This window comes from Mixophyes fleayi, chromosome 6 (genome assembly GCF_038048845.1).
Source record: "Mixophyes fleayi isolate aMixFle1 chromosome 6, aMixFle1.hap1, whole genome shotgun sequence".
NCBI classification, from domain to species: Eukaryota; Metazoa; Chordata; class Amphibia; order Anura; family Limnodynastidae; genus Mixophyes; species Mixophyes fleayi.
Genome location: NC_134407.1, coordinates 70213110 through 70241056, shown reverse-complemented (window position 1 = coordinate 70241056; position 27947 = coordinate 70213110). Strand labels below are relative to the sequence as shown.

The 27947-nt window shown below is 41.5% G+C and overlaps 2 protein-coding genes across 8 annotated transcripts; one reads left to right on the top strand and one right to left on the bottom strand.

Moving 5' to 3' along the window:
* Nucleotides 1–888: 888 nt before the first annotated feature.
* ARL16 (ARF like GTPase 16) lies at nt 889–7937 on the bottom strand. 3 transcript variants are annotated; one of them, XM_075216826.1, is made up of 6 exons: nt 7596–7735; nt 6733–6840; nt 5451–5506; nt 4299–4415; nt 2592–2707; nt 889–2407 (listed from the first exon to the last, which is right to left on the bottom strand). In XM_075216826.1, the coding sequence occupies exons 4-6, from the start codon at nt 4344–4346 to the stop codon at nt 2242–2244; spliced, it is 330 nt and encodes a 109-aa protein (XP_075072927.1). In that variant the 5' UTR covers nt 4347–4415; nt 5451–5506; nt 6733–6840; nt 7596–7735; the 3' UTR covers nt 889–2241. The 3 variants fall into 3 exon arrangements, with proteins under 3 accessions (XP_075072927.1, XP_075072925.1, XP_075072926.1); XM_075216824.1 differs by lacking the exons at nt 6733–6840; nt 7596–7735 and adding an exon at nt 7757–7937 and having other exon boundaries at nt 5451–5512; XM_075216825.1 differs by lacking the exons at nt 6733–6840; nt 7596–7735 and adding an exon at nt 7757–7937.
* Nucleotides 7932–26031, top strand: HGS (hepatocyte growth factor-regulated tyrosine kinase substrate). Of its 5 annotated transcripts, none has more exons than XM_075216821.1 (22): nt 7932–8073; nt 9993–10077; nt 10370–10445; nt 11796–11888; nt 12305–12428; nt 13445–13497; nt 14841–14909; nt 16013–16137; nt 16288–16366; nt 17306–17362; nt 17734–17832; nt 18996–19091; nt 19178–19216; nt 19305–19451; nt 21835–22048; nt 22159–22331; nt 22643–22783; nt 22863–23040; nt 23124–23251; nt 23877–23987; nt 24147–24246; nt 24357–26031. In XM_075216821.1, exons 1-22 carry the CDS (start codon nt 8037–8039, stop codon nt 24431–24433), a joined length of 2301 nt encoding a protein of 766 aa, XP_075072922.1. In that variant the 5' UTR covers nt 7932–8036; the 3' UTR covers nt 24434–26031. The 5 variants fall into 5 exon arrangements, with proteins under 5 accessions (XP_075072922.1, XP_075072921.1, XP_075072920.1 ...); XM_075216820.1 differs by having other exon boundaries at nt 7933–8073; nt 21838–22048; nt 24147–24242; XM_075216819.1 differs by having other exon boundaries at nt 7933–8073; nt 24147–24242.
* The last annotated feature ends 1916 nt before the right edge of the window (nt 26032–27947 follow it).

The window sequence follows — 27947 nt, the reverse complement described above, 5'->3', positions numbered from 1 at the left end:
GGTGTAACCGGGCTGGTAACTCCGGACCTCTTACTATGGATCCGGGTTGCTGTGAATGGATCCCCCCTGGCCTATCACACTAACCAGGGCTGCATGGGTAGCAGGCAGAGCGGTGGTACTTGAAACGCTTGTGTCCAAACCTCAGAGATAGCCGGAGAACGGATTAGATTTTAGGGTCTAATCTGTAGATCACTGGAAAACAGCAATATTGAAGATGTTTCCAAGCAGGTCTTTGAAGCAAGATGGTTTATTTGCTCACACACACTGGTTTGAGGCACCAGTGATCAAGTCAGATGTTGAAGTCAGAAGAATGACACATTACATGCTCACACAGCTCATCTTTTATACAGTTCTGACATAGGCTATTTTTAGAATCAGGATGTAACCCCGTTTACCAAAACATTGATTTACATACATTGCAAAGCCACTAATATTTATACTTGGCGCTGAAATTCTTAAAAACCTTGCTTTGATTTCCTGGATCTTATTTCAGAGACAGGAGACTCACTAGTAAGTCAAAAGGTCTGACTGGCATGAATACTTCAGACAGTCTCCGAATAGACATTTCCACAGAACAACAAAAGGACCCACAACAAGCCACTTTCCCAAACCACAATACACCAAAGCCTTGGTAAACACAGGCTCATTGTCAGGGCCGGATTAACCCGAGGTCTAACTGGGCTATAGCCCAGGGGCCTCGGGCATCCAGGGGGCCCTTCAAACTCCTCAGCAGCATTATTGATCGGTCGGGGGCGGGGGCGCCCCCGGCCCGATCGATGCTGCTGAGTACTGTCAGTGCAGTCCTCCGTCCCGGCGCGCTGTAGTCTGCTTACTGAGGATATCTCGCGAGAGTTCATGAACTCTCGCGAGATCTCCTCAGTAAGGAGCTTACAGCGCGCCGGGACGGAGGACTGCACTGACAGGTAAGTGCTTGGGGGGGTCCTCGCGGGGGGTGGGGGGCGGCGGACGGCTCACATTGGGGGCCTCGCGGGGAATGGAGGGCCCCTTAGCCCAGGGGCCTCCATTCCCTTAATCCGGCCCTGCTCATTGTATCAGACATGTACATCAGAAATAGGCATATCCTATAGCAAGGTTAGACAAGAGACTAATTTTTTTCCCTGGTCTCAGAAATAACGATTACCTATCTCACAATATAAACAATATAAAAAAAAAGTGCACATGCAATTACATAAATAAGTGCCCTGCGCTATTTGCTTTAAATAAATCTTTACCAAAAGTTATTTAATAGTGATCCAGTCACACATACATTTTATCCATTTTCGCAACGCATGTGCGAACAGGGCTTCAACGTCAAAAGATAAAACACAGAGCTGGTCTTTGTAGCCAATGCAGATCGCACAGCTGTGTTGTATACCAAGGCAATAAAGTTAAACAACTGTGCTTGATAAATAACATTACAGAAAAGTACAGATGAAAGCTAACAAGAAAACACAATGTATTTAGTAAAACCTGCAGGGGGACAGATACAAGCCAATAAATTAATATCATCTGACGGTGGAAATTCCCTTTATGCATAACCTGCAAGCTGGTAACCATGAGCTATGTACATTTGAATGGCAGGCCCAAGTAATGTACAAAACAAACTATGCTTATATGGGCTGCAAACTAAAACCCTGTAAGCTGCAATAAGGATAGTCTCTGTAGAGTACAGTGTATATCCGATACCTGCCTGAATGCAAATAAGCCCTCACATGGCCAGTTGCTGATTGACCAACTAAAAAACTTTACAATGCGACTGTTTGCACCACTGTAAACCAGGATTAGAAAGTTTGAGGACACCTTGGTGGGATTAGAAATTGAGTAAACACTCAACATAAATATGTGATGAAAATATATCATTATGTACTGTGTCGTAAACTACCTACTGCATCATTTTTCTGCTGGGATGGAGGTTACACTGATTATGGACTACAGATAAATCGTTTCACAAATTTGTTACAATCAATATTGTAAATATAAAATTTTCCAACATATATACATACACACTCCCTAAATGAATGCAGTAGAGAACTGAATTAATACATTCCAACTGCCTTGTTAGCTGCTCCTTGCGTTTTTAAATGCATCACTGCTACAATGGGGCATTAAGAAAGAACAGGCAGACTTGTCAAAGGGCCTTGTGTGTCTGCTTCAAATAATTTCCTCGCTTGTAACCATGTGAAAGGTCCAGAGTGATAACAGTGAGAAAAAGAGTGAACCCACCCATGTCAAGCATTATAGTTAGTGGCCACTAGAGGAATGCAGCCACTGCACCACTTCTTGCAGTCCTGTGCCGTTGAGGGCACTTGTTTCCATAGTTGTGATTGGCTGATTAGCACAAGCTATTATGTCATCCAATCTGAACAACGATTTCATTTCCACCAATGACATACAGCTTGGCAGATCCCTGTAAGTAGACAGATCCACACACATTAGTCTCTCGCATAGGCTGTAGATTGAGGTAAATATTTGGGAGAACAGACTTGTACATTTTATTTTACTGAGGGTATGTTAAATAACCTTGGTATAACAGAAATTTACATGCTTCTGAGGGTTGTAACTAATAATGTGTAATTCATAGCATTGCTTACGTTTTATTGAAGATAATGAGCACCGACACTGATGAGAGAGCATGAGCGGAGAGCACAGAGAGAAGCTGGATACAGGATGCAGACACCTGGCTCGGATTAGCAGCATCCACAATGAACTGAAAGAAATGGAGAAATATAGTATATAAAGTAGATACCCATATATCTGAGTGTGTTGGCGAGATTACTGCCTTCAGACACATATTGATATATTCTCTTTCTACACGGCATCACTCCAGTTCCTTTATATCCTAAATCAACCATTTCTAATGCCCCAAGTCACCATGATTGTTGTAGCAATACCCAAACAACTGTCATGTTCCTCTGTGTCACTAGCATTCGATGTCCTCTTGCCAACTCAAACTTTCTAAAATAGAGTTAATAATATTCCCACCCACCAACAAAAGCATATCTGACATTTCTATTTCTGTTGACAACATGACCATAACTCCCACCCCGCAAGCTCGCTGCCTAGGTGTGATCCTTGACTCGGAACTATCCTTTGTTCCCCATATCGACTCTATATCTAAATCATGTTACATACATCTAAAAACATTTCCAGTAAAAGCACATATCTTATACAAGACACTGCAAAAACCTTAATTCATGCACTTATCTCCTGCATGGACTATTGCAATTCCCTCCTTACTGGTCTTCCCCAAAAACAGACTCAAACCCCTACATTCTATTTTGCACACAGCGGCTAGATTGATTTTCCTTGCAAATCATTATTCTTCTGCTGAATCACTGTCTGTGTCTACACTGGTTGCCTTTTTTTACCAAATTCAATATAAAATAATTTTACTAACCTTCAAGATCATCAACAAAGCTGCACCAACATACATCTCCTCACTTGTCTTAAGATACCTTCCAACTCGACAACTCTATTCTGCACAAGATCTGCGTTGCTCATCCACACTCCTTACATCCTACCATTCCTGGTTACAAGACTTTGTTCGGGCAGCACCAACTCTATAGAATTCCCTCCCTCGCACAATAAGACTTTCCTCTGGTCTATAAACGTTCAAGCGATCTCTGAAAACCCACCTCTTCAGATAAGCTTATAATATTCCTCAACCACCCTCTTAACCTCAATAGATTACCCTATTACCACCTGTTAAACAATCCACACAAGACAGCAACCCTCTGACAAACATTGCTATGTGACTGGATCATATAGCATACTAATCCCTTTTTGTTTTTGTTTACCTGTGCAATCTGGTTTACACGAAATGCAATATGTAGACTTAACCTCATGTTTCCAGCACCCATTGTCCCATAGATTGTAAGCTTGTGAGCATGGTCCTCTCACCTCTTTGTCTGTTTTACCCAGTTTGTTTACTAATGTGTCCCCAATTGTAAAGCGTTATGAAATATGTTGCCGCTATATAAATAAATGTTGATAATAAAGATGATGAAGTGTGCAAACTTTGTACTTAGGATAGTTTTTTCATGTAGCACACAAATACTTGATAGCTTATTTGTACACTGAGATTTAAAGTTGATATGTGTGTGCTACATGAAAAAACAGTTAGTATTTAACTTATGTGCAAAACAGAATATTAATTTGCACCCCTTGCAATGTAACATGGTTTTGTCCAGGAGACTGAAATAAGATACCTTTTCATTTAAGATCCTTAATGAATCAGGCCCTTAGTTATTAATCTATTGCAAAGGCGCTAGTAATATAACAGCTAAACAGAAACTCACCAACACAGTCCTGCAGTCCTTGTAGTAACTGGGCCAGATTGGTCCCATGGATCCACCAACCTCTCGCACAGTCACACGTGTCCGCTGTATCGTCAAATCTGTCAGGTTAGTGCCAACCTACATCAGCGAATCGTACAGCATTGTGTCAATGGAAAAGAAAATGTTAATTTCAAACATTAGCTTCAGGAAACACGGACATCCCATCCCCTCCAAATGTATATATTAAAGATTTAATGAATACCTGCACCCCAAACACTACCAAAAAAAAAAAAAAGGACAATGTCAGTCAAGTCAAATACTTCAAGCTGCTGTGGTTACACCTAACTCAATAAATCAGGGCTGTAAAGTGAAAAACAAGACTTTAGAAGATATGCACTCGTGCTGAGCATTACACTAATAAAAGTGATAGCTTGTCAGTAAAAAAAAACATATATTTGAAAGGCTCATCAGAGCTGGTTTATTGCGTGAAAAGTGGGTATCGTCATGCACAATGTTTTGGGGGGCTCCTTCCCCCTTCTTTAAATGAATTGATCATACTAATATTTGTGTGGTTACACACCCTTTAATGTGTAGTGGTAATATTTAAATTGATTAACTACCATATCATAAGTCATAATTCAGAAATCTCACCATTGTATTGCTGTTTGTATATTGTATGCATGGTAACATGTATATGTTATTGCTCACATCTAACACAAATTATACGCTTGCATGTGGTTTTAATTAGAGCACTGATGTGATGATTAGCCTTAAAAGTTTATATATTACTGTTTGCTCACTGCTCATAAAGAAATGGGGAATAGGCCCCGAAATGTTGTGCATCTAGATACCCATTTATGTCACACAATAGACCAGCTCTTAGGAACCTTTGAGAGATATGCAGTGTTTAAGGTGTGTTGCCCGATAAGCTGTCATTATTGGATATATGCTTGAGTAGTGGAGGAACACACAGAGCATATTCAGAGCACCACCGCTTCACACTGGAAGTAAAGGAGACAGATTCCACTGTAATACCCTGTGGAAAGCATTGACAACAAATTCTTTGTATGCTCATTTATCAAACACATTTAGCAAGTTGTAAAACTCATCCCCATGAAAGTACTGCATTAGCCAAGGGACAAACAACAATTTTTACTGGTCACAATAACTCACAGTGGGTTGGGTGGGTGGAGGATCTCCGAGGTTTGCTGAATCTTTAGAGCACAGCTCTGGAAGTGAAAGTTAAGGAATTTATACAAATACTTAAAAGCTATTTGCTTTAAGAATTTGTTCAATAGCATAAAAAAGCTGCACATCAATCTCTATGTCTCTCCTCTCCCTTGGGTAGGGGCATGATTTCCTCTATCTACAGCTTAATTCTCAATGTACTTTTACCTCCAGGCGGTAGGCATGAGAGGGAGTGGGAGAGGGACCTGGACCCCCCCCCCCCCAGAGGAGGACTACTGGGAAATCATAAGGGATCAAGTTGCCACCGGCTCTATTTCCACTTTGGTGAAGGAGAACGCATACAAAGTATACTATAGGTCAGGGGTAGGGAACCTGTGGCTCTCCAGGTGTTGTGAAACTACAAATCCCAGCATGCCTTGCCACCTCTCTGCTGGTTATCTACTGGCAAAGCATGCTGGGACTTGTAGTTTCACAACACCTGGAGAGCCGCAGGTTGCCTACCCCTGCTATAGGTGGTACTACACACCTGACAAACTCACTAAAATGTTCCCCTCTAGTTCTCCATTATGTTGGCGGGGTTGTGGCCAGATGGGCTCCTTTTTGCATATCTAGTGGTCCTGCCCTAAAATATCCTCCTTTTGGGATCGAGTTAGGGCCCTCCTCTCCTCCCTCCTTCCATGCATTGTCCGGAAAGACCCATGGTCTTTTCTTCTCTGTTACCCTTTGATTGATGATGATAGACAGTCTGCAAAATTGGCATCCCATGTCCTTGCAGCTGCGCGATGCCTAGTAGCTAAGTCTTGGAAACAAGCTGAACCCCCCACTATGGCGGCCCTGCGATCCTATATCTGGTTTATTGCTCGGATGGAACAGATTACATACCACCTACATGATAAGGGTGATAAATTTCACCAGGTTTGGGCTCCTTGGCTTTACTTATAACCCCTTACCTCCTGTACCAACTCCTTCCCCCTAAAAAGACTCCCCAGGTTCATAGGTGGCCTGACTCTTGACTCTCGATGCGGTTTCCCTCCCCGGAGCATCTAAGTAGTAATCTCCTCTGAAACTTTTATTGCCCCTCTTTTATTTATTTGTTTCTCTTAAAAAGGAAAGAAAGGGATAAGGAACTGTGTGGATAATTGGGAAGTATGTTCTCTTTTTCTTTCAATCTCAGTGGCGACCAGTGCCCCCCCCCCCCTCCCCCACATTATATTGTTATAAAATGTTATAGTGTCTTGAGTATTCTAGATAACAATTCTATACTTACCTGCCTGTTTATTGACAACCTCTGGCTATTTTATAGATTTGCTACTCAAACATTTTCAGCTTCTTTGACTTATGCCCGTCACATGTACTGTTCTGTTTTTCTCTTGCCCTGCAAATGTACTATTGTTGATTCTTATCTGTACATGACTGCTATTTTTCAAAATAAATAGTTAAAAAAAAAAAAGCTGCACATCATCAGTGCTGTGAGGCAAAAGTGCTAACCACTAGGCCACTGTGCTGGATCATAAAAAGGCTCAGTGTGGCCCCAAGAGGGACAACACAGAGCTAATGCATACCAAACAGTGGCTCTGTACCATCAAAGTCTGAAATCATGAGGTTGAGGTTAGGAAATTGTGCTGAGCAACAATAACAACCACCAACAGACTAGGGGGTAAATGTATTATGGTCCTGTTTTTTCAACTCGCGGGAGATCGGCGATTTGACAGCTACAATTTAAAGCTGCGCTAGCTTGTAAAGGCAAAGCGCCGCTTTAAATTTTAGCTGTCAACTCGCTGATCTCCCGCGAGTTGAAAAAAACAGACCATAATACATTTACCCACAGGGGTCTACTCTGCATTGTACCAAAAACACTGAGGGGACCTGGTCTGCATACTACATTCACATTTGGTTCTGCTTTGCATATTAGCATACAAAGTCGGTCTGCTATACATACCAAGCCAACCAAATTGAGGGTTTTCTTTATATACTAGCCCTTAGACTAAAAACATGAACTGTAGGTAGCTCTTGAGTTTGAGCACCTCTGATGTAGACCATATTGCGTCAATATGGCCACAAATGCCCCACTTTAAACTGCAACTGTGTGTGGCTAGTTTTACAGACTAGGACATTATGGAGCCACCTTACATAGCATTTGTAACATCTGTAATTAGGATGATACAAGTCCAGAAGCCCAACATAACAATGTTGTACATGGACACTCCGGACTGAGGCCGCCTTTCCAGTGTACTCTCTATAGGTCTCCCTGTCATGTAACTATGACGCATCATTTCATCCCAAAAGGATATTCTGAAGCCTCTTCATTAGCAGAGTTTTCCCGACGCCGGAGGGCCCGAGAACCAAACACATGATCCACAGCACTATGTGCGCTGCTCCCGTCTCCCTGGTTACCGTCAGGACCGCCCCCTCCTCCCTTTGACCATCGTCATGCACAAGCTTCGGGGTGACGTCACTTCCGCTTCTCAGCTGCCCGGCGGAGCTCCTCCTTGTGGTTTCCGGTCCAAAGTGACGGAAGCGGAAAAGTAGTTGTTGCTTCGGTGTCAGTCTTTCGCTCTGCCCGGTGTTAAGATGGGAAAAGGAGGCGGCACATTCGAGAGGTTGCTGGGTGAGGAACACCGGGGGTTAGGGGAGGGGAACCGTTATCTCCGATTGTGGATACCTCATTGTCACAGCGCAGGCCACGGTACACCATAGTAACAGGAGGGCTGTCTAGTCACCTGATGCCACTACAACCACCATCATCCATGGCCTTCCCCAATCCCGGCAGCTTGTCAGATAATATAACACGCTGGCCTCCCCTGTGCTCAGCAGGGCGCACACAGCGCAGCAGTAGCCCCATGGGCGTATCTATAGTATCAGCTCGGTAGATCGAATAACTGTTACATAGTCACAATATGTGTAGATTATAGGATATACCACACCAATACAGATGCTCTAGTTTACCATGTCAAGTGTCAAAAGGTTTAGGGCTACCGCTGACTTAACGTGGCTTTGTGAATACTTTACTGTGCAATGTAGAATCATCTGTAGATTCTGCCCATAGCCAACTGCAGAAGGCAGGTATTTATTGTAGTGTTTATAGTTGCTTTTTCAAAGATAAATAACATACAGAACAATTAACAAATTGCAAAAACAGCTGTCAGCAGAAATTTGTATGTATCTAGTTAAATGGATGTATAAGGTATTAGTTCATATTTTGAGCAAAACATCTTAGCTTGCAGCCCAATGTCAAGGGTTCTCATTATTGCAACTCTTACACTAACATCTCTGTTTCAAACACACTTAAATGCGATAAAAATCAAATGCACCCTTCTCTTAGGAATGGAGGTTGATGTGGAACAAAGGGCTGTTTTTATTCCACACCCAAATATTCTTAAATAGGCTGGGTGCACTGCAGCTAAGAGATCATTAGGTAATATTTGAAAACAAATAAGCACATACTCTGAAAATCCTATGCTCTCTGGTACCAGCTGCATATGGATACAGAACAAAAAAAGGTGTCCGTGCTTATACTTGCTATTGCAAAACTGTATATATCTATCAAAATGGAAGTATGAGGTGTTAGTTCATATTTGATTAAAACATTAGCACAATGCACCAACAAACATTTTCCCTTGTTTCAAAATATCTCCCAAATTCTCCTCTTTGCTCTGCCCAAGATCTGCCCCTCTCATCGATTACTTGCTTCCATTTCAGGCTACAGGACCTTTATTGGGATACACCCAATTTCTGGAATTCCATCCTTTGTACAATAAGCCTTTACCCCTGGCTGCCAATACCTCAAGCGTTCCTTGAAAATCCACCTTTTCAGACAAGCTTAGCAAATTCTCAAAACATCATCTTAATCTTCCTAGTCTATTCTAGCCACCTCTATATACAGTTTACTCAAACAATCCTCTGCCCTCTGTGTGACTGGATCAGTGAGCACCACCAAGAATGTTTTCCGATTGCAATCTGGTTGGATCAATGTGCAATATATGACACTTAACCTCATGCATCAAATGTCTGTTTTCCTACAGATTGTTTGCTCGTTAGCAGTGCCATCTTATCGCTTTGTCTGTTAATATCCAGTCTTGTTTTTGTATTGTGTTTGTTCCTAATTGTAAAGAGCTGCAGACTGCGAACGCTATATAAATAAAATGTTAATTATAACCACATTTTCTATGTTGGATGTGTTTCATAGGCAAAGTACCCACTAGTGTTAAAATTCTGTGTTCACAGACCCCTATTTAACTGCATCCTCCTTGGCGGTTTGCTTTTACCCACAACTGACTAGTTTTGCCCCCAAAAAATAAACTTTTCTGGCTGCTACAGATTGGTTATTTTATTTCTTGAATGTTGACAGTGTTGAAAAATCATTTTAATCTAATACTTCTTGTTTAAATTAAAAACATGTAATGTACTGTATTGAGTATACAGTTCTGGGCAGGGAACAGACTCATAAGCCATCTCTGTTGCAAGGTTAACTAGGTTATTTCTGTTTCCTCTTTTTGTGTTAGTAAATGCTTATTTTTTTCTGTATAGATAAAGCCACCAGTCAACTCCTACTGGAGACAGACTGGGAATCCATCCTGCAAATTTGTGATATGATCCGTCAAGGAGATACTCAGTAAGTATTGCTTTATATTATCACTGTATGTATCTGTGCTTGATCTCCAATAACAACTACAATTGTAGAATGAATCCTACATAAATGAAAGTTATGTAAGGGCATAGTTGATTGCAACAACATACAGAGTTTTTGAGTTCATAGTTGGTTAAAAATTCAAATATTATATATATATATATATATATATATATATATATATATATATATATATTTATTTTATGTTGTGATGTGGTGGGTTCAATGCTATGAAGTTTTGTTATTTGTGTATTTTAGAACTCTTTCTGTTTTCTAGAGCTAAATATGCTGTGGCAGCCATCAAGAAGAAGGTTAATGACAAAAACCCCCATGTTGCTCTGTTTGCACTGGAGGTGAGGTCTCTCTATCAATGTCTCAAATTTGTCTTGCTTGAACTTTTGTTATCTCTCCAGCTCTCCATAATGGATTTATATTGTGGCATTTATGTAGTATGGGGAGGCAGAAACAATTAGCTAAAGGACTGGTAAACAAAAAAATAGACCTTTTTTATGTATAAAGCAAGTGTTTTGGAATATCCCCCCATCCTTCAATCAAAAATCACGTTCAATAGTCCTTAGTTAATGATTAACATGGTGTTGATCTAGGAAACAGGCTTAAATGAGAAAGCATAACACATCAGGGTTGCCTTCTGTGAGTGCCCTGGCCATCTCCATTTGTGAACCCCACAATATATGTAGATCAGGGGTGATCGGACTGTAGTGACATGGAATCTACTTTTTGTTCGCTACTGTAATCTAATATCCTCTTATCCCAGTGCAATGAGAGTCACGCCAACCAACATCAACCATAAAAGTACCAAATCTCCTCACCGATGCATATTGATTAGACACCCATAGGCCTCGCCAATGAATATTTAATACAACCTTACCCCTGTTTAATTAAAGGCATTTAATACTCATATTTAAATGCACAGCTAATACATATATAATAACATACGCAGCGTCAGGCATATTTGAGTACCTCCTCTGCTCTCCAAAGAGTGCAAAAAAGGAAGGACTTGCTCCTGACTGGCCCACACGCTTCCAGTGTGGTAGCAGAGGTGGACCACTGATGCATGTGCTGTGATCTAACAGTTGACTGTGATCATCCTTTATGGCCACATCTTAAGTGAGCTTCTCATTTAAATAGGAGTGAAACAAGAATTAGAATCTTACACTCTTCTTTATCCCAAGTAATTTTTATTTTATTTTTTAATGTGCCTGCTTCTACTAAAGGCGTACCTTACAAAGTGGCTATTTGCTGTGCCTGTTATATTATTCTGTAAGTTTCTATTGTCGATTACACACAAATTATTTACGATTATTGTCCTTACAAAATAAGTAAAATTGCTTTTTAATTTGCCAAGTCTCTCAAATCACAATGTCTTTATGCAACAGCAGAACATAAAGCACAATATTTTCACACTTCCTTTACTGCACACAACACAAAATAATATTTAGGTATTTTGCAAGTGCAGATTACAGTTATACTTATTTGAATATAGTAATCAAGTCAGAGACTTGTGGTTATGAGGGTTGCATGCTACATTTATTTTTTATTTAACGAAAAGTAATGAATGTGATAGAGTGTAGGAAACCCTGCCCTATATGTGAAATGAAAACTTGGTCATAAAACTATCCTATACATTTGCTGTATTCTATGCAGCCAAATATACTTTGGGTCATTCTTTGTTAACCCTTTAGGTTTTTGAGTCTGTGGTGAAAAACTGTGGCCAAACCGTACATGATGAAGTTGCAAATAAGCAAACCATGGAGGAGCTAAAAGAGCTGCAAAAGGTACTGTCTGTTTTCTCATCAGCAATTAATAACCAGCAGACGTAATACAGAGGTTTCTAAGGCTGACCCTGTTCGTGTCAGAGTTCCTGGTCACTGCCTCCAGCAGTTATTTAGTGTATACACCCACTCCTATTCTGATTGGATCTCCGTGTAATCATCTGGGAAAGCACCATAGTCTGTCACGTGAGTCTTTCACAACTTCCTGATCAGTCAGGTGAGCTGTGACATTGAGCTCAGACTGTATGTGTAGCAAGTTACCTGACTCATTCTTACATTTTGTCACTTGTGCTAAACAGTTTAGTTTCTCAGATCTGGAATAAAGCCCCACTCGACCCGGTGTTGTATCAAGCACTACAGATCATTCTACAAACTAAAGTCTGAGCCCTGTTACTTTGATAACCGCTGTCTTTCTCCAGCGTCAGGTGGAACCAAATGTCCGCAACAAGATCCTCTATTTGATTCAGGCTTGGGCCCACGCTTTTCGTAACGAACCCAAATATAAGGTTGTGCAGGACACCTACCAAATCATGAAAGTGGAAGGTAAATATGTAATCATTCAAAATGATTGATGTGTTGGTCATACTCTACAGACCATTGTTCATCTTGTATTGTAGATTTCTTTTTAATATGCATGTAGAGCATGAATGGAGATTTTTTTTCTGTTTGGAAACATTATGATTTTATTTGGCGGCCGTAGTGGTAGTAGCTGTATTTAGACTTAATTGGATATCGGTCTCAAGGCAGAGTTCACAAAAAGGGCAAGGTAAAAGCTCGGCATCTTATATTTCAGATAAGTAATTTAAAGGCATAGTCAATTGTGTTAAAAAATGTTTATTTTAAAAAGCCTAAATCACGAGGGCCCTCCTTTGTTTTAGTATGGGGAACAGTTCCTTCTCCCTCTCAGGTTACAGCTGTTCTCCTATGGGTAAATAGCTTTATTACCTAGATGACATTGCTGGGAATGGGTCCAGTGTTCCTGGTGCCCTACAATCAGGGCCGGATTAAGGGAATGGAGGCCCCTGGGCTAAGGGGGCGTCCATTCCCACGTGAGCACACACCCCCCCCCCCCTTTCCCGGAGAGGCCCCCCCCCCCTGGTGAGCCGAGCCGCCCCCACACCCCAAGGCACTTACCTCCTTCTCCTGGCATTGCAGTCCTTCCCCGGCGCGCTGTACGCTCCTTACTGAGGAGATCTCGTGAGAGTGAGACTCACGAGATCTCCTCAGTAAGGAGACTACAGCGCACTGGGGAAGGGCCGCAGTGAAAGTGCTCAGCAGCATTGATCGGGCCGGGGGCGCCCCCGACCGATTAATAATGCTGCTGAGCATTTTCAAGGACCCCCTGGATGCCCGAGGCCCCTGGACTGTAGCCCAGTTAGACTTCGGCTTAATCTGGCCCTGCCTAAATCTTTAAAATGATTTCACTTTGTTTTTGGTGTTATGGGCTCTCAATTTCTTCTGTCTTGACATTTAGTGTAAGGACCAATCTGAGGTGGATACTGCAAGGTCTAATTTTATATTTGTCTGTTACATTTGTCTTTTACCTGTTTTGATTGCAGGTCACAACTTCCCTGAGTTCAAGGAGAGTGATGCCATGTTTGCAGCAGAGCGGGTGAGTTTGGTAAAAGTGAGCTGCCAGTCTGAGATTTGAGGCCTATCGGGTGTAATGTTGTATGGTTACTGGGCACAATCTTCATGTGGCTGCATTGAGAAAGGTAGTTGGGGATCCATGTGGTGCACTTTCACCTGGAGTTAGAAGTATATGTAGAAAACTTGATGTTTTTATTTGGGTGTCCCTTCACAGATGCCCAATATATGTCCATTATGCATCTTTTCTCATCCTTCTCAGCCTGTGAGATTATTAATTAATTTGATGTAATGTGGATCTCCAGGGAGTCCTGGCTATCTCCAAGCAATGTATTGTCCTTTCAGGACAGCCAAGCAAACCATCAAATTTCCGAGCAATAGGTATTCAAAAAATACTTCAGGCGACTACACCATTTTAAAGTAGTACACCTGTAATTGGATATATCCCCCCATAGCGTGGGGCAATATACTGGTATTCTAGTAATACCATGGTGAAAAAATAATTCTGTGTCTCCCTGAACTAAATACAATTTAGGATTAAACAGCTTATATCGCCCCATTGCTGCAAGGCAAATACTAATCAGAGGCCTTCGTGTTACTACATGTACTGCAACTAGAGCAAATCTATTGCATTGCTTCTGGTCATGTAGGAAGATTAAACCGTTCTGGAATTAAGCTCTTTATTTTAAGTTCAGACTGATGGGCTGTAGTTTTTCTCCAGCTCCTCTTCCCCTGATTCTGGATAATATGACTTCTTGTAAATGTGACAATCACCCACCTCCCATAATAGGCCTTGTCCTTCTGGTGGCTAGGAATATTATCCATGTGAATCTCCTCCTCTAGCCCAATTGCGTGCTTGATTGATGCTCTTTAAGAGTAGACCACTTGCTCCAAGAAGATCTTTGTTAAATGATCTTCTATCCTCATGCCCCTTAATCATAATCAATATTTATTTTTATAGCACCAGCAAATTCCGTAGCACTTTAATCCCCTAAACCAGGGTTTCCCAAACCCAGTCCTCAAGGCTCCCCAACAGTGCAGGTTTTCCATATCTCCTTGCTGGAGCACAGGTGTATTCATTACTGACTGACACATTGTAACAGAGCCACAGGTGGTCCTAATCATGTCACATGTGATCCAGAAAACCTGCACTGTTGGGGAGCCCTGAGGACTGGGTTTGGGAAACCCTGCCCTAAACTAAAAAAATACAAAATCGGTACATCACTGGACATAATGGGAACATTCTGAGAAGTTCTTTCTGTTCTTAGTCCTCTATTTTTTTCTCATGACTGTTTATTTTTGTGTGCTGCTTTGAGAATAAAAATGTTAAAATAAAATGTTCATTTTGGCGTATTCATTATGTTGCAGGCTCCAGATTGGGTTGACGCTGAGGAGTGTCATCGTTGCCGTGTTCAGTTTGGTGTAGTTACACGAAAGGTAGGTATACCAGTCTTCATCTAATTTTTGTCATACTTTCCTCTGAGCTCCTATTAATTATAGGCTTCCTGCCTTATTCTTTTTGTTTGCCACCTGCACCGATTTCTGTTCCAGATGTAACCCTGTTCATAACCCAGTTTGTTGCTCTACTACAGGGGTCAGCAACTTTTTTACTTTTTTCTATCAGCCCAGGTGTTATCGCCATCCTGAGATGGCAATAAAAGAACAAGTGTTTTGTTTTAAATAGGCTACCACTGGCAGTAGCATTATTATCCCTTGTGGTAAATCTCTGAAAAAAAGCCCATACAATTTATTTATTAAAGGAGAATTGTGCTTACCTGCCATCCTCAATTATGTGGCGCTGAATACGGGTTTGCACCTGTTCGTCCATTTTGCTACCATATCCAAAAGAAGAGGAAGTAAAGGTGGGAAAAGAGCAGAAGTGGAAGATGAAGGAGAAGAAGCTGTGGTGTAAAAGGACAGTGGGTTGACGGGCTGAGGGGAGAAAAGAGAGGGGGAACAGATGAGGTGGGAGGACAGAGGGAGATATCCCCACAAAGGGGGATAGAGAAAGGGACAGGCACCCATAATGTGGAGATAAAAACACACAAACCGTTTGGGCACAAGGGGGGCAGAGGCACACAAACACACAGTTTAGGCACGGGAGCAGAGGCGCACAAGCACACAGTTAGCTTGGGCACAGGGGGCAGAGGCACACGAGAGCAGGGAAAAATTAAGATATGAAAAGGCTTTAATGGAATGCAGGTGGTAGAGCCAACTTATTTGGAGAAGGTTGCCTCTTTGACTGTGCACCACGAGGAAAGCACTCGCATTACTTCTGTCAGGTCCGACTAATAGAGGGAGCAGAAGCCGGAAGCTAGATGCTGCTATTCCCGTGCTAATGAACACGCACGTACTTGTTCCCCTGGGGAGACCAGTGGTGGAAGCACCGGAGCTCTCCTTGATGCAGCCTGAAAGGCCGGAGTGCCAGTGTAAACGGTTCTGTGTGTCACGACTGGCATGCGTGCTGGGGGTTGCCAACCCCTGTTCTACTATGTCTATTTTGTTTCCTTGTTCTTGCAAGTTTCTCCTCTTCTTTGCAGCATCACTGTAGAGCCTGTGGCCAGATTTTCTGTGGAAAATGCTCTTCCAAGTATTCCACCATCCCCAAGTTTGGCATTGAGAAGGAAGTGCGTGTGTGTGAGCCCTGCTATGAACAGCTGAACAAGTAAGAATCCCTGTTCATAAGATATGGAGGGAATGAGGCGCACTTGTCTACTAGTGCTGCTGCAGCCACCTTCTCATGTGACATCCTTTTTCAAGCCCTGATATTTCCCTATCTGCCATACTCTTTTGCCAACGTATTTTTCCATTGCAGGAAGGGTGAAGGGAAATCCACCTCTAGTGGTGAACTGCCACCCGAATACTTGACCAGCCCACTATCCCAACAGTCACAGGTGAGTTGAAAACTTCAGCTTCTGCAGTTTTTTATTTTAACCCTTACTAATTATTCTTGTTTAAAGACTCACATGTGGATCTGTACAGACTGTTTAGCAATGGTGGACAGAGTAAGTCAAGTGTTCGATATGCTTGCTCATCAGAATTTCTTTGCAAGTTCTGATTTCAGAATGGATTTGTGATAGTGAAAATGATTGACAATCTCTTCTGAGGTTGTCTAAAAGGTGAAATAGACCTTGTATGTCCTTTCTTAAAGGATTATTGGGCATTTGTACATCTGTCCTTGAGCAGTACTTTGTAACACAATGTGATCTGGGGCTTGACTGTGACAAAGTTCTTGTGTGTAGTCATTCTCTTGTTTATTTCTGAGAGTAGCTGTGTGTTATCTACAGGTCTCATGGGGAAAGGAGTTTGTTACTCAAGGTTTTATGGGTTGATTGAGTTGGAAATAGGAATAAAAGTGTGACAAGTAGTATACTTATGGTAACTGTAATGGAAAGCTTATCATTGCTCGCTCAATATAGTAGAAAAAGGTAATTTTTGAACTTGTATATATCGGTTCTTAAGAACTGTTAGTCTGAAGTTTCCAGCAGGACCCTCATAATTTAATGGGTCCATATTCAAGAGAATATACTTCTGGGAAAGGTATTTTTATTGGCAGGGATTTCAGTATATGCTTTACCCACTGGATTTTACATGACACAGGCTTTTACAGAGACATAGTTTCCACCTACAGACAGACTGTTTTGTTAGGACTTGTCAGTGCCGCTTGTTTGCTCAGCATGTGAAGTGCTAGAACTACACTTCCTGACATTTATTTTTTATTTATTTTTATTTTCTCTGAAACCGAGCACCCTTTCCTCTAGTGTCCTGTGCTCAGCCGGCTCCTCTCATGTCTCCCTTCTTTCCCTTCTTCTCTTTGTTTAATTTGTAATAAGAAACAGGCTGGAGAAGAGGAGCCGGCAGCTGCAGGGACAGAGCCTCCCAACAGAAAGGTGAGCCCAGGAACATGCAGATTTCAGCAGGTCCCTTCATGTGAGCCCCACGCGGGAGGCTCTGTGGTAGGGAAGGTCTGTACTCAACATGTGGCTTGACTTCAGCAGTCCAGCAATTTATCAACATTTAACATGCACAGTGGTAGTGATCCATGTCATTCCAAGGTCAGCAAGAATAACATAAATATATAATTGATAGTTGAAAACACAAGTGCAACACACCCTCACTCTATTCAACTCACACATAAACCATCTATGTATACAAGACCAAGGCACTATACTCGCAGGTAGGACACAGTATTGAAGATTGACAATTCTGCCCTCTGCTTTGGTCTGTGTGCTAATTCTCTAAGTGTTTTTCTTTGTATCAGATGCCGCCTAAGAGAGATGAGGCTGCACTGCAAGAGGAGGAGGAACTGCAGCTGGCAATTGCCTTGTCACAATCAGAAGCAGAAGAGAAGGAGAGAATGGTAAGTTGCATTACATATACCAGTCCTTACGTTTGCTGTGAGCACCTGTATTATGTCTGCAAGCATTATAATAGTCTAGAGGATAGGAAATCAACTTTCCTTTGATTTAATACTCAGCTTTGGCATTCTGTACCAAATTGGTGCCTTAGTCTCCCCAGCACCTTCATTCTTCATCTCCTGCGCATCTGTCTATATTTATCTTCCATATTGAAGTGGGAGGAATAGAGCAACCTGTAGCCAGTCTGATATTCAGAATACTCATCACTGCAGGAGATGACTGTAATGATCTTTTGGGAAACAGTGACCTGTCAACCTGGGTGATTGTTGGTGTTACAGCAGTGCCATAATGGGAGTAGTAGAATAGAAGCAAGCAGGAAGCAGCAGACTGATTAATGAATTCAATTCAGCATGAGGCCCGGCTGTGCCCAATTCCTGGTGTTATGGTAACAGAAGCAACACTGATTTTTGCGATGTGTGGGGTAGTGAACGTCCTGTCGGGCTCTGACGGGACATTGAAGAGAATTGAATCGGCCTGCGAGAGTTAAATAGTGTAAGTGGCCCTGTCCTCCAACTGCACAGAATAATGATGATACAAGATACTGTCAAATTGATGGAGGACGATTTTTGTGTCGTATGACTACTACAAAATCACACTCTTTCTTTGTGCTCTATGTGCCAGGTTAACAATACCCTCCTTCTATGGCTGGGAACGTATATTCTCATTGATACATTCAATTTTTTTTTTTTTGGCTTAGAGTTATGTTGTTATGATGTTATAAATCTCTTTATCACCCGCCATCCAAAACGAATACTGCTGAAAGTACATTTATATAACCTGTATTTGTTGTTAAACCTCAATAAAAACTTATTTTTTAAAAAAAAAAATCACACTCTTGAAATCTTTTCTTTAGATCCCATTGTTTAGAGAGGCCAATTCATGTGTCGAAATCTTTTTCAACTACTGCCATCAATTTTCTATCCAACTCTTTGGAGTATGGTCTTGTATAGTTTCCTACCTTTGTAGATAAGTGGGGCCCTCTTGGGGGGAAATAGAAAGTTTTGATATGTTAAACAGATTTAGAAAACACTATGACATGAGAGATGTTTTTACACTGTGTGGGTTACCTATCTTTGATTTCTGACATTTACTCTTTTACTTTTAGCGACATAAAACCACATATGGGATGTATCCGAAGGCAGACCCCACCCCTGTCACGTCCTCTGCCCCTCCAGTTAGTACTCTGTACTCTACAGTTGTGGTGAGTAGTAGCCTGATTGTGACACTTGTATGTGAGATTTCTGGTACATGCAGAAGACTTATACATATTATCTCCTTCACATCTAGAATTCTTCTGCTCCATTTGCTGAAGAAATTGACCCAGAGGTAAAAATGAGGGGTTATTACTTACGGGAGTGATTTATATGTCCCTCTTTCTCTCCCATTCTCAGTCTTCTCTGGCTTGTCTTAACAGCTAGCTCGTTACCTGAACCGAAACTATTGGGAGAAGAAACAGGAGGAGGTCCGGAAGAGCCCCACCCCATCTGCGCCAGTACCCATGAGTGATCCTGTGGTTCAGGTGGCTGAGGTGCCTCCTGTGAGCATAGTGAGCGTCATGGAGGTAAGAGCCCGGATTCTAACAAGTCACAAAAGTAATCTTCATTAAAAACACTTATTTTAAAACTCTGTGTAAGATGCATCCAGTCATACATGACAAAGCGAAAATAAAACTGTGGATTATATAAAGCGAACTGTGAGCTGCTATGAGAATGTTGCTCAAAGTGGACAGTACTGTGCTGTATATATTGCAAGCAAATCATAATAGAATTAATTTGCTCAGATTGTATATTTACGGTATGTTTTGAGAAGGGTCAGAGTGCCATGTACTGTGTTCAATTGTCATCTCCTATTTTTTGCTTCTGTTGCCTGTTTCGAAGTGGTTGAAGTTAACCAGATCATCAGAAGAGGAGGAGAGTTATATGGTGTGCTGATCTTGTAGGAGGCAGATTGTTACTGTGTCATGACGTCAGGGAGCTATGGCTGGTGGTAAGCAGGAAGACTAGCGTACTGGAAGGAGCAGGTTTCTCCAACAGCACAGTGTAGTGACCCTGACACTGATGTGTGAAGTTGTGGTGTCAAGTGCACTTTGTTATGAAACAATCTTGTGTGGCTTTTTTTTTTTTATATATATAATTTTTTGTTGTTTGTTGTAGCATACATTAAGTCCTGTCAGTGATTAGGGATTTGTAATGGAAACTTGAAATGATTTTCTGAGGAAACCTTGTGGGAGTGTTGTCGTGTTTACACTTTTACTATATTTTTTTCAGTATTCGGTTCAGTAGTATTTAGCAAATCTGGAAAAACACATTTTTATGTTTGCTGGTGACTGACGGGTCACAAATCCTCATTACTCCTGAAACCTTTGTCTGAGGATTTTACCAGAGAGATGTTAATACTTCCACTTAGATATAGCTGGAAGATGGATATTAGGCTTTGGAGCCAGAGTAGTCTTTAGTAATAACCTGAAAGTCTATTCTAGTGGAGTTTAATATTTACCCCAACCATAGTTCTTGTATATGCTGCTGATACAGGGCCTACTTGGATCTCTGAAGTACTTTCCTGCTGCCATTTTACGGTCTGACAAAGTAATGTCTCTGTAGTGTTGTCTCCATAACAGACTTAATGTTACTGAAAAATGTAGGAGAAATGTCTTAAAAGAAGTTGGAGTTCTAAAACAGATAAGATGTGTGAACTCTTACTTTCAAGGCCCTCGCCAACTCCACTGCACCCTACATCTCCACCCTCCTCTCTATTCATGCTCCTTCCCGCCCTCTCCGATCTGCCAATGACCGTCGCCTCTCTTCTCCCCTGATCACCTCCTCCCATGCGCGTATCCAAGACTTCGCCCGCGCTGCCCCCCTCCACTGGAACAAGCTCCCTCCCTCCATCAGAACTTCCCCTAATCTGTCCAGTTTCAAACGGGCTTTAAAAACCCACCTTTTTCGTAAAGCCTTCCAGTCTCCCACTTAATTCCTACCTTTTCTTCTGATTCTTCCCCTTCCCCTATCCTCCATTCCTCCTTCTCTCCCCCGTGTCTCTCTGTCTGTCTACCTCACCCCTTAGATTGTACGCTTCTTTGAGCAGGGTCACCTCTCCTTCTGTCTCACCACTGTTAACTCTGCTCTCCAGCAACCTTGTCGTCCTCCTCGAGGACCCTCTTCCCCCTGTCCCCTCCCGCTCCCTCCTCTCCCCCCCTGGGGGTCTCCCTATAATCTGTGCCTTCCCTCTTGGGCTCCGTCGTATGCAGACCTTCCCCTCTCTCCTTCCCCGCCCTTGCTGTGCTTTGAGCTCACAGGGTTACTGTGCTTATTGTTTACTGTACTGTGCTGTCTCTCCTTGTATTGTAATTTCGTTTGTCCCTGTACGGTGCTACGGACACCTAGTGGCGCCCTATAAATAAAAATTAATAATAATAATAACTGTAATTTCATTAATTTTTTTTACCTTGAACCAATTTTTTCCATACTTTATTTAAAAAAAATTGTAGCCACATTTACTCTGTATCACAAAAAGAAATGAATCTCTGTGATTACGTGTGAGGAGATGGGACCCACTGTTGAAGTTGATACATTGTGACTGCAGTGCTTTTGGTTGGCACATTGACATCTAAATGGGTTTAATGCTCTCCATGCTTTATTTAACGCATCTGTGCATTCTGAAATTTTAATGCTGCATAAAGGAGTTCAGATCGCATCATGTTCCACTGTATGAAGTAACACACATTTTTATATTCTTTCAATGAAGTTGCATATTAAACATATCAAAAACACATGTGTTTTTGATGTGTTTATAAAACACATAAATGTTAAGGTACTGTCTGGTTGTCATGCATGTATGAACTAATGATTGTGACACAGCGATGATGATCATTGATGTAATCTATACCCACGGGGTGTATGTACGTTACAGTATTGGCTGTGGATTGACCTATCTCATTCCTCCAGCAGCAGTACCAGAATGGAGAGTCAGAGGAGAATCATGAGCAGTTTTTGAAGGCTCTGCAGAATGCAGTCACCACGTTCGTGAACCGCATGAAAAGCAACCACATGCGTGGCAGAAGCATCACCAACGACTCCGCTGTGCTTTCCCTTTTCCAGTCTATCAACAACATGCACCCACAGCTTTTGGAACTCCTAAACCAGCTGGATGAGAGGCGCTGTATGTTCCGAGATATTTCTGTCATAAAGGGAATTGTGGGCAAGGAGATTTGTGTGTGTATGAGAATATTTGACATGGCTAAATAATGGATTTAACTGCTATTTCCACAGTATACTATGAGGGTCTGCAGGACAAGCTGGCCCAGATCAGAGATGCTCGGGGGGCACTGAATGCACTACGTGAAGAGCACAGAGAAAAGCTGCGTCGTGCAGCAGAGGAGGCAGAGAGACAGAGGCAGATACAGCTGGCACAGAAGTTGGAGATAATGAGGCAGAAGAAACAGGTATATATAGAATGGGAACCATTGTGACTGTATAATGTGCTAATAACGGGGATCCTGGTTCTTCATTTCTGTTTCTTTCATTTCTTGCTCAGTGTTTATTGAATTGTGAATCTGCACTTTATTGCTCTTCGTGCCTTCCATAAAGAGATTATAATCTTGATCAGACACTTAAAAAGCAAATGTGCAAATAAGGAGAGGGACAATTAAATTCAAGTGTCAAAAACAAATAACACATCCCCTTGTACTCATCTTACGCACAATAAAAATGATCTAATGTCAAACCTGCACTTAGGAAACATATATTTTTGTAGGAATATCTGGAGATGCAGCGACAACTTGCCATTCAACGCCTGCAGGAACAGGAAAAGGAGAGGCAGATGCGGCTGGAGCAGCAGAAGCAGACAATCCAGATGAGAGCCCAGATGCCGGCTTTCTCGCTTCCTTACGCACAGGTTTGTGTCTTTTGCTGCCAGAGTAACACATTGTAAGTGATTGTCATACACTTCTAACTCCTCTTTGGTTTTCCTGCAGCTGCAGTCACTGCCATCATCTGGTGGTGTCATGTACCCACCCTCAGGCCCTAATGCTTATTCTGGCACCTTCAGTCCTTCTGGATCAGTGGAAGGGTCCCCCATGCATGGAGTGTATATGAACCAACCAGGACAACCGACCCCTGCTCAATATCCTGCCATGCCGGTACCTGGTACAGGTAAGTCTTCTTCATATGCGGTGATTCTATGGGCATAAAGTCTGCACTTCCTCTTAATTCCCTCCCTTCTGTTCTTGCTACAGACCCCAGCATGGTGAATGCATACATGTACCCAGCAGGATCTGCTCCAGCAGCTCAGCAGGGCCAGCCAGTGCCAACTACCAACCCAGCATACACGTCTTACCAACCCACCCCAACGCAGCCCTACCAAGTAAGCAATTAAACAACGAAGTGGCAAATTAGTTGTAAATTCTCTTCAGTACTGTGTCTGATTAATTCAAATCCTGAGTGTAGACTGTTATGGTTCCGGAGTCTTGTTTGCTTTTGAAGATTTTAGGTGTTCATTTCTTCCTGTTATACATATCAACTGTTACTATGTGATTGTTCTCATAAACAATAGCTATGGGGTGTTTTATTTTATACATTCTTAAATGATCTATTGAATGTACAGTATATGACTCCTTTTCATTTATACATTTCACAGGCCCAGTGTTAGTAATTTGCATTCAGCTATGATTGTGTACTGCCCTCTCCACTTAACAGTATTGATGTCAATTTGACTGTTTCACTGTTTTGTTTATTTACTTACCTATGAGCATTCAGAAATACAGATGTTTTTAAAAAATGTACCAATTAACATCATACAGTGGATGTAGTCCTTTGTGTGGAATGACCCAATAGTCAAGCAAGTGGAGCTGCATGTGTTAGGAACTTATACACTGTCACGTGAACTGCTGTCTGCCTCGTGTCTGTATGTGTGTTTACATGTATGTCCAGTACAATTAAAAAGTATGTTAAGTCTTATTGACTTGTATTTATTTTTTTTCCTTTTAAAGAATGTGCCCTCCCAGAGCCTACCTTCCATGTCCCAGAATCCTCCAGCCAGTGGGATGAGTTACATGGGTACACAGTCTGTCCCTTTGGGTTATCAGCCTTACAATATGCAGGTTGGTCCAACTGATATGAAACACTAGATAAAAAAATATATATATTTTTTTAAAACATTACCTTTCTCTATAGAATAAAAATAAGCTCAACAAAGATATCACATTATCAGCAAGTGAAACACCAGTTTATAAGTATTATATTTGGGGATTTCTTCATAGAACCTCATGTCTAATCTCCCTGGACAAGACCCAGCAATGAGCAACATGCCCCCCCAGCAACCTTTCCTTGGCGGACAACAACCTATGTATCAACCAGTAAGTAAGTTCTGAGTGGGTGGTGTGTGTGAAATAGGCTATAGAGAATATAATGTATGCATGTTCAGTGTACACTTGTGTTTGTGTGAGTTGCAGTGAGTTCTTCTCTTCTAGATGCCAGTGGGTGCTGGTCAACAACAGCCTCAACAGCAGCCAGCAACACATGGTCAGCAGGTGCCCGGTGGCAGTGAAGCCCAGTTAATCTCTTTTGATTAATTCCAGGACACGTCCCTCGCTCTTCAGTCATTCTGCTGGCTCTCCCTAGCAATGTGTGTAGCATGTATTCTAGCACTACTGCAGTAAAACACTACATTTATGTACCTGCCTCAATGCTCCTATTGTCTTACTGCCAGCTTCCTCTTTCAGATCACCGGAGCTGGCGACTGCCACGCTGCTTTCAATTAACATTGTAATGTCTTGCACACCTGTGTATTATAGTATTATGCTACGTCTCTCACCCAGCGTAGAAGAGATTTATGACAAGACAATTATTGGTAACCAGTTTTAGTATTTGAATGGAAATCATGTTTAGATCAGAATTTGATAGATTTTTCCATAAGTGCTTTTTTTTTTTGTGCTTCTCCTTTGTTAAGTCAAAGGGCATTCCATTATGTCTATTCACATGTACTGCATTGACTTTGTTTCAGTCTTACACCTTGCCCTGCTATTCTGTATAGAGGTTAAATGGCCACTGACAAAGGAGATAACATCTAGGGCTAGATTTACTAAGCTGCGGGTTTGAAAAAGTGGGGATATTGCCTATAGCAACCAATCAGATTCTAGCTTTCATTTATTTAGTACCTTCTACAAAATGACAGCTAGAATCTGATTGGTTGCTATAGGCAACATCCCCACTTTTTCAAACCCGCAGCTTAGTAAATCTAGTCACTGAAAAGCTTAAGCTCCCACCCAAAGCCTACATTTTGTAATTTAATTAGCAGTTTGGCACAAAACAGCCATATTTTAAAAATATTTAGTTTGAATTGGTTTAAATTACCGTACTATAAAATGATGCAATGTCACATAATAACTGTGCACTGGTATATGTGTGACAAAAGAGACTGTAATAAAAATTAAATCGCTACCATATATAATTTAGTCATCTTTGGCTATTTCATGAGCTCTAGCATATATGTTTTATTCTATGGTTTATTATTATTATTTAGTTATGTTCTTAGTCAGGTACAGGAGCATTTAGGTGTGTTTCAACAAACCATTTTACTTACCAAAGTGGTATACATGTGTTGAGCAAAGTACATGTCCGTATCAAAGGGGGAAGCTATTCAATATGTAAGCCATGGTAATTAGCTGTGTGTTTTATCAGTGGTGCAGTTCACAATTGCCTTCTTGCATCTGCCCCCCATCCCCTGTGTGAACATTGGGATTCATAAAGAATGTCCTGGTATAAAATCTTGCTATAGCTTTGCAGAATCCAACATTGTTAATCCAATTACCTGTTACTACTAATGTTATACAATTAACGTTGAAGCCAATCACTCAGTTGCTTGGCTTTTTGTTTGTTGATTGAAAGTTTAGGCTTTTTAAATGTATAAAAAAATCTGTATGTTTTCAGCCTGATGTACTGCAGGTTCATATGTTGTGATGGCAGTGAAGGTGATAATTCGAGCACTGGTATGATCTCAGGCTAACCTATCATTGCAGGTTTTCCTTAGCGTGTTTGGCTGCTTTTTGTGCTTGTAAACTGTGAAGGTCAGGGTCTGTATGCACCACAGAATTCTTGCTTGTATTAACCTATTCGATTAGTGACAATAAACGTCTATCAAACTTTTGATTTTCTCTTGTCATTCAAACACTTTGGCTGCCTGTACAATATGTGTGCATTAACCTGCAGAGACATTACTTCACATTCAGAAAATGTTCATGCAAAATCACAAAAGATTAAGGGGCACATTTATCAATATCAGCCAAAAATGAAAAATAGTTTTCAATCCTTATCACATTGATAAGGATTCATCATCATCATTTATTTATATAGCGCCACTAATTCCACAGCGCTGTACAGAGAACTCATTCACATCAGTCCCTGCTCCATTGGAGCTTACAGTCTAAATTTCCTAATATAGCCACACACACAGACAGAGAGGGAGAAAGACAGACGGAGAGACTAGGGTCATTTTTTTATTTTTTTTTATTTTTTAGCAGCCAATTAACCTACCAGTATATTTTTGGAGTGTGGGAGGAAACCGGAGCACCCGGAAGAAACCTACGCAAACACAGGGAGAACATATAAACTCCACACAGATAAGGCCATGGTCGGGAATTGAACTCATGACCCCAGTGCTGCGAGGCAGAAGTGCTAACCACTAGGCCACTGTGCTGCCCATATTGGATTGAACTATTTCTCAAATTTATTTAAAAACCAACACAGGAACAGCAGTTCCGATAAACTTCTTACCTCTCGATCTTTGTAATGCGATCCTGGGTGGCTTCTTCGTTCCTCCTGCCTCCAGGCATCCAAACAGCACTGACCGGAAGGACCTGGGTCATGTGACAGGGCTGCACATGTGCTGTAAAGCTCTGCTATTCGGAGCAGAGCTTTACAGTGCTGAAAACAATCAAACTGTAATGTACACGGCAGTACGCCAGCCTGAGCTGGCGTACATTACCACAAGTGTAAAAGTTTTTACAAAAGTTAATAAATTGCGGTACATAGCAGTCCCCATAGACATTTATGAGGGGACTGCTATGTATTTTGAAGAAAAATGCAAAGCAGCAGATATCTGCTGCGATGCACTACTAATAAATTTGAAGCGGACTTAGATTTGCGTTCGTTTTCGGGGGATTTGCAGCAAAAAAATGATAAATAGGCCCCTAAGTTGTTTTTAGCTGTCATCACTTGAGTTGAATATGTTGTTGTACAGTTAGCTATGGTTATAAAATCTTAAATAAACATACATCGGGAACATGCAGTGATATACCACTCACCCCATGAACAGGAGTATTGTGACATTCACATTCTCATTAAGCATCATCAAGCAAAAATTGCAGAGACTTTTTTTATTTGTATGATTTCATTGCAACTAGCATGCAATTACATATTTTACAAACTGATGCTTTAATGCACAAAATATAGCATTCCAAAACGTAATATACAGTGCCAGTAATGAACACTCCCCAATAACGCTTTTACATTATGAAATCAGCTGTGTGCTGGTCTTGTACCATATTGATATGTTTTTAACATTTCAAACAGGAAGGGAAAGTGGCTATAGGGCGGAGAGCAGAGAGGAGAACAGTACATGGTAGCTTGATGCTGGGGGGGGGGGTTTGGTGAGGAGTGTAGGTCAAAAAAGTTCACGCAATGAAAATGCAGAGGTAGTCTAGACAGGGAATCTGGTCACAGGTTTGGTACCGGTCAGCATCTGAGCAGAGGTTGATTATGATAAGAGGGCCAGGGGGACTAAAGTTTGTATAAAGATACAGAGGAGCCCATCAAGATGCTAGTAATATGTTCAATCCATTATGCGGTCTGGAGCTGACAAACAGCATCTAAAAATGCCTGAATAAGCATTGTCAAACACTTAAGCGGATAAAAGAGAAAATCAAATTTCTTGTCCGTACTCTATCGGAGCGAGGCTGCTCCCTGCAATGTTGGTTTCTAGATAGGTGAGCAATGGAAAGCTCTACATCTGGAGAATTCTCCCATTTAAGACTTTTCTGATGGGAATGGGTTAAGGGATTTAC